Genomic DNA, 6890 nt, shown 5'->3' with positions numbered 1-6890 from the left:
AAAAAAAAAAAGAAAGAAAGAAAAAAAAACCTTGGAATTATACTCTTTTGCCCTCTTTTACTTCCTTCCCCTTTAGGAAACATTTACTGACTGTTAGTATCAAGTAGTCACTTGTGTTTTAAAAGCACCAGACTTACTGGTCTAATAGAGACTGGTGGAACCGAACTCGCCCCTGGGATCAACTTTCAGCTGAACAATAGACAGGCCTCTAAAGTGAATAACACCAGGGAGGAACGTACACAGTACAGTTAACTATATGAGACCAAAGGGACAGCATTTGCTCAAAAACAAAGCTCCAAAGTCAGGAAGGGGCAGAAAAGAAGGACTAATGGAAATGGGGAACCTAGGAAGGAAGTGGGAAGAATGCTGTTAACTTGAGGGAATTGCAATCAATGTCACGACACAAAATGCGTTTAAGTAGTTGAATGGAAAAGTAGTTTGCTCTGTAAACTTTCACCGAAACTACAATTTAAAAAAGAAAGAAAGAAAGAAAAACGGGAGGGGGAAAAAGAGCACCGTGGGAATTCTGATGCAGATAGATGGTTTTAGTACCCCAGACCAGTTGCCATGGAGTCAGCTCTGACTCATGGCAACCTCATGTATGTCAGAGAACTATTTTCTGTAGAGTTTTCAGTGGCTGATTTTTTGGAATTAGATCATCAGGCCTTTCTTTTTAGGTATTTCTGGGTAGACTCGAACCTTTGACCTCTTGGTTAGCAGTTGAGTGTGTTAACTGGTTGTACCACCCAGAGATTCCTTTTAGGATCATGCTTTTGAGAAATACCTAGTAGATGAAGAGGCCTAGAGACGGTAACTAATCACAGTTTATACACAGTCACTTCTGTTGGAGCAAAAGCGAACCAGTCATGCTAAGTGTCTATTTTTCAAGCTAATCTTCCTTTCTATAGTCCTGTTTCTTTATACTTTTTGTTTATCAGCAACAAATGTCAATTGAAAAAAATTTTTTGTTTTCTGTGTAAAGTCTAGGTTGGAGTCACACAATTATTTATGACAAAAGATAGTATGAGGTCCAGGAAAGAATGTGTCACAGTATACAAAAGAGATAAAGCAAACATTTCCAATGTATATAGATTAGTATAGAAGCTCTGGTAATGTAATCCCTAAGGCACTTGACTGCTAACCAGCAGGCTGGCAGTTCAAACCCACCAGCCACTCCTCGGAAGGAAGGTTGGGCAATCTACTTCCGTAGTGATACTGCCTCGGAAACCCAAGGAGGAGTCACTATGAGTCAGGTCTGACTTGATGGCACATAACAACAACATCATAGATTAGTATATATCAAGGAAGGACCAGCTCAGTTATAGTGGCTATGTGTATCAACTACTCAAAATACCTGAAGCATTTGAACATTTGGCTGTAGATACCTTAGTTATTTGACCTGTCCTATTGTTTCCATTTTATATCAAGTTAAGGCAATTAAAAGAGAATGGTGTGTAAACCTCCTTCCAGATTTGTTAATGGTTGATTCCTGGAAATTTAAAAAAAAAAAAAAAAAAGTGAAAAGGAACTACCTTACTTATCTGCAAAGTCAGAAACTCATGTGACATCAGTATCCACTAAAGCTTGGATAATTTGTACTGTTAGAAGGATAAGTGTGTGTAATAGTAGTCAATTTCTGATTTTCATAAAACCTAATGCCATTGAGTCAATTCCAACTCAGAGGAGAACTGCCCCATAGGTTTCCAAGGCTAGAAATCTTTATGGCAGCAGTCTGCCTCATCTTTCTCCTGTGGAGCAGCTGGTGGACTCAAACTGCTGACTTTTTGATTAGCAACCACATGCTTTAACCACTGTGCCCCCAGAGTTCCTGATGTTCGTAAGCGTGTTAATTTTTCAAATATTCTGTGGTTTCTTTGTGTTTTTTTTTTTCATTTTTTCTCAAATAATGTGTAGTTTACTTGTTTTTACATATGTGCTACTTCTTTCCTATTTGTTTCCTCTAGTACCTCTTTTGAAAGCTTCTTTATAATAATATGACTGGGGAAAATTAATGATAAATGTAATGGGAACAAGGAGTGCTGGTGGTACAGTGGTTAAAGCATTGAACAGTTAACCGAAAGCGAACCCATCGGCAGTGTGAACCCATCAGCTCCTCTGCAGGAGAACAGTGAGGCAGTGTGCTCCTGTAAAGATTGATAGCCCCGAGAAGGCATTTCCACTCTGTCCTGTAGGGTCCCCATGAGTCTGAATCAACTTGATGGCAGTGGGTTTGGTTGGGTTTTTGGTAGTGGCAATATTATTTCATCATTCCTTCTACATAATAATACAGTTATCTCAACATAATACAGTGCCCTGTTGGTGACTTTCATCAACTTATTTCTTATGTTGCCTGGGAACATACTTAAAGTGACCTACTTGTGCTTTAAAATTCTTTTGTGGTATCCCTATTCTTTATCAAAATGTTATTTTCTGACATTTATTTTATTACAAGTATATTATACATGCAGAAAATGCAAATATCAAAAGTGTACAGCTTGGTGGATTTTCGCAAATTAAACACACACACATAATCAGCACCCAGATAAGAAACAAAATGTTTCCAGCACCCTTATATTACTGACTTTTGTTTGCTTCTGTGTTTGTGCATGTGTGTTGTCTCCAGTCTCTTCAAGGACTACTTCTTTTGTGTTGATTTTCTTTTCTCCTTCTGTGATTTAGTGTGATCTTTCTTAAGTATCACTAAATATCCCTTTATCTATAGCTTAATGAAAATGTTTCATAAATAGATAAGCATAATTATTTTCCAGAATACCATTGCTATTGTTGAAGAGTAATTTGAACTTTTCTAATAATTGTTTTTCTTGTTATTTGCTTAAATATATATTTCATGTTGTGATTTTCTTTAATTTTTGGTACAAAAGCACTTAGTCATTTAAAAATGGTTAACTCAGTTTTCTCCTTTTTTTTTTCTTCAGTGTGTAAATTCAAGGCTCATAAAAGGTGTGCCGTAAGAGCAACAAATAATTGCAAATGGACGACTCTGGCCTCCATCGGAAGGGACATCATAGAGGATGACGATGGTGTACGTTTCTGTTCTGTCGGTCTTTTCTAATCTGTCTTTGATCTCTTGCCAGTGTTCTTCATTTTCTGTGGAAAATGTTTGAAATGATGGTTAAGTGGGAATGTTTATTATTGGGACTAAATGGAAGGTTCTGTTCTCTTCAGTTATTGCATTTTGAGGAATAGCTGTTAGGAATAGGGCTGAGGAGTGACTGTTGTGGGCTGATGTTGTAGACCCTTACCTCACAGACTCTGAGATATTCTAAAGGCTTAGCTCAGATGTTCACTTCTCAGATTTTGAGGTCTTCTCTAAACAGAGCTCCATGCCTTCAAATCTTTTCCTCCATAAACTGAAAAACCAAACTCACTGTTGTGGAGTCGGATCTGACTCACAGCGATCCCTTCTTGGGTTTCCAAGCCAGTATCAGTACAGAAGTAGATTGCCCCATCTTCCTTCCAAGGAGAGGCTAGTGGGTTTGAACCTCCAGCCTTCTGGTTAGCAGTCATTTGCCTCCATAGCACCTCCTATTCTGATACAAATCCCTAATAGCATGTAATGACCACTTTATCATAATGCCTTTATATATCTTTCTCCTCAGGTAGATCAGAAGTCCTCAAGGACACAAATTTAGACTTACATGTTTTGTATTGCGGTCCCTGGATAGGCAAATGGTTAACATGCTTAGTTGCTAACTAAAACATTGGTGGTTCAAGTCCACCCAGTGGCACCTTGGAAGAAAGACCTGGAGATCTGCTTCCTAAAAATCATCTATTGAAAACCCTGTGGAACACAGTTCTACTCTGATACATTTGGGGTAATTGTGATTTGGAATTAACTTAGTGGCAACTGTTTTCTCTGTGTGTCCCTAAGATGCTCAGTTTTGGTTTAAGATGCTCAGAGTGTAATAGGTGTTTACTAAATGTCTGGAAATGAATAGATAACATGAACTATACTTATGATTGAGTCAGTAGAGTCAGAAATAATTAAGTATCCTTCACAGTCTTTCACTTGCCTGCCCTTTCTCCCTGCCCCCCAGGTAGCCATGCCTCACCAGTGGCTTGAGGGCAACTTGCCTGTGAGTGCCAAATGTGTTGTCTGTGACAAAACGTGTGGCAGTGTTCTCCGTCTACAAGACTGGAAATGCCTTTGGTGTAAAGCAATGGTAAGGGTTCTCAAATCATTTTGTTCTCTGAAATTAGCTTTTCATAACTTTTTGTTGTGTGTGGCTTAGACACAGAACAAAGAATGTATGTCAGAGCAGACCCCGGTAGCGCACATACCCCGTAATTATCTTCATCTTCTTTGAAGGTGTATTTCTTCCAGTCTGGCTACATTTTCAGATGCTCTTTTTATTATACAGGTATGTGCCACTTAACGTCCACAATATGTTCTGTGAAATAGGACGTTATGTGATTTGGATGTAGAGTGGATGCCACATTAAAACTTTATGGGCACCTGCTCCCAGTTGTCCTCCTTTGCTGCTGGAGCTGCTGCTGGAGGCCAGAGGGACAGGTGCTTGCAGAGTTGGTGGTGGGAATGGAGCAAGAAGAAGAGAGTGAGGAAGAAGCAGTGCACTCAGCCCTGCCCACTGTTCTGGCTGCCTGAGCAGCCGGCAGGGCTCTGAGCAGGTTCATTTTGGCATTTTGGTTAGATCTCCTGCTGAGAATCTGCATTTCCACTACAGATGGACTGACTCAGAATCTACATTTTAAAGGATCTCCATACATAAGAAACATCTGGACATCTATAAGTCTCTATTTGGACTTTTAATTATTATAAATCATAAGAGGAGATTTCAAAACTAGTTCCTCAGCAGAACAAGAATCACTGTTAAATTTCTGTTATATTCCCAAAAGTTTTGATCAATACAGGTTTAATTAGGAAGCCAGTGTTCTAAAATGGCTAATGAAATAAAGCTGTATTAAGTAAGTGCTTTCTGAATGATCTGCTTTTACTACTGATTAAAACATTTCAGAGGCTGACTAGGTAAGTACATAAAGTATTTTAAATTCTCTGAGTCCTTCTTTAATAATGAGCCCTGCTTTTGTTCTCAGTAGCACCTTAAGTGACTTGGAAAATGTTTTGTTTTTACAGAATCAACTCATGTACTGAGAACCTAGCATGTGCACCACTTTCTGTGATGTTAGGCTGAGGGTTATATAATGATTGGATCTTTTCCTTTTCCTTATAGAACCAGAAGTCTAACTGAGCAAATAGGAATGCATGAGTCAAACTATGCATTAGTATATATATTAGTATTATATATGTGTATGTTTAGAGAGCTCTGGTGGTGTAGTGCCTGAGGCGCTTGAGTGCTAACCGGAAGGCTGGCGGTTCAAACCCACCAGCCACTCCTTCGGAAGGAAGATTGGACAATCTACTTCTGTAGAGATACCACATCGGAAACCCAAGAAGGAGTCGCTATGAGTTGGATCCAACCCGACGGCACATAACAACAACAACAATATTTTCAAGATATATTACGCATAACAATGTTTATGTGTAATATATCTAATCATATATTAGTAAAGTGTAATAAGAAAAATGCCATAAAAGAGGTGTGAACAGAAAATTATAGGACTACTACAGAGAGAGTGGAAACATTAAAGATTGTGTTTATTTTCATTAAATTCCTTAAGAATATTATAAGCTAGAGGTCATCCGTTTATTTTCTGGGGAATGATACTGAGGTATACCAGCCAGCTTCCCTCCTGTCCCTTCTCTCCTTCCTTCCCCCCTCCTTTGCTCCCATCTCTTCTCTTCTCTCTACTTGCTGTTACCAGGCATTTACTGATTTTATATTTCTTGCCTAAGACAGTCATGTAAATAGGCTACAGAGACCAAAATGAAATTCCCATTCTTTAGCAGTATTAAATGTTGTACCGTTAACGTAATTTATGAATTCCTGAACTTTTTGTGATGCAGTTGATCCTAAATTCTTAATTCCTTAAATATAATTTATAACATAGCAAAACATTAATTTGTTCTTGTGATTCTTGGTCTATTTGTTTGTTACTAGGTACACACTGCCTGCAAAGATTTGTACCATCCTGTATGTCCACTTGGCCAATGTAAAGTATCTATCATACCTCCAATTGCACTAAACAGCACTGATTCTGATGGTAGGTAGCAGTAATGTAAGTATGTATATTTCTGGTATACTCAATGTGGATGTGTACATTGATTTTCCTAGAATAAATAGAAATGTAATTGGTTATTCCGGTCAGTTTTCATACAATAACTAAATTGCTGAACAGTACATTCCATTTTTCAGAGTATTTTTAAATTGAAGTTGTAACATGTATCTAGGAATACAATGGTAAACTTACTGTGTAGAAGTCATGGAATTTCATATTAATTTCAAAGAGTAAAATCATTATCTTTACTGAAATACAATCTGAAAAGGGTACTTTGTATGTCGTTCCCCCCCCCCCCCAATAATTCACTGCTCTTTAGCACTGCTATTATTGCTATCTGTTTTTCTCTGATTTTGTAGCAGGAATTTATATTCCTATAAATGCATTTACTTTTCACAGAATCTTACAGCTTACCTCTAAGTTCTGTGGAATCTGTTTACAATAGCTTGTTTTGGGACTGCATACTAATAACTAATTTGCATCTAAGCCAATTATAAGGATCTCTGGTGGCACAATGGTTAAAGCATTCATCTACTAACCAAAAGATCATTAGTGAATCCACCAGCCTCTGCATGGGAGCAAGATAAGGCAGTCTGCTTCTGTAAAGACTTACAGCTTGGAAACCCTATGGGGTTGATCTACTCTGTCTTGTAGGGTCACTGTGATTTGGAATCAACTCCAATGGCAGCGATTTAAGCAGGCTATATTATAAGGAGCTCTGGTAGCATAGT

General features: G+C 38.2%; 1 protein-coding gene across 1 annotated transcript in view; it reads left to right on the top strand.

The window, feature by feature from the left end:
• The window catches only part of DGKH (diacylglycerol kinase eta), a 314831-nt gene that overhangs the window by 202476 nt on the left and 105465 nt on the right, over positions 1 to 6890 (top strand). The window contains exons 6-8 of the mRNA XM_007948176.1: positions 2937 to 3043; positions 4059 to 4184; positions 6042 to 6144. Coding sequence (XP_007946367.1) covers positions 2937 to 3043; positions 4059 to 4184; positions 6042 to 6144 — 336 coding nt within the window. The remainder of the gene's footprint in view (positions 1 to 2936; positions 3044 to 4058; positions 4185 to 6041; positions 6145 to 6890) is intronic.

The sequence above is a fragment of the Orycteropus afer genome, unplaced genomic scaffold (assembly GCF_000298275.1).
Source record: "Orycteropus afer afer isolate SDZICR_OR568_19922 unplaced genomic scaffold, OryAfe1.0 scaffold00207, whole genome shotgun sequence".
Taxonomy (NCBI): Eukaryota; Metazoa; Chordata; class Mammalia; order Tubulidentata; family Orycteropodidae; genus Orycteropus; species Orycteropus afer.
The sequence above is the reverse complement of the archived record's forward strand: the minus strand, read 5'-3'. Positions and strand labels throughout refer to the sequence as shown.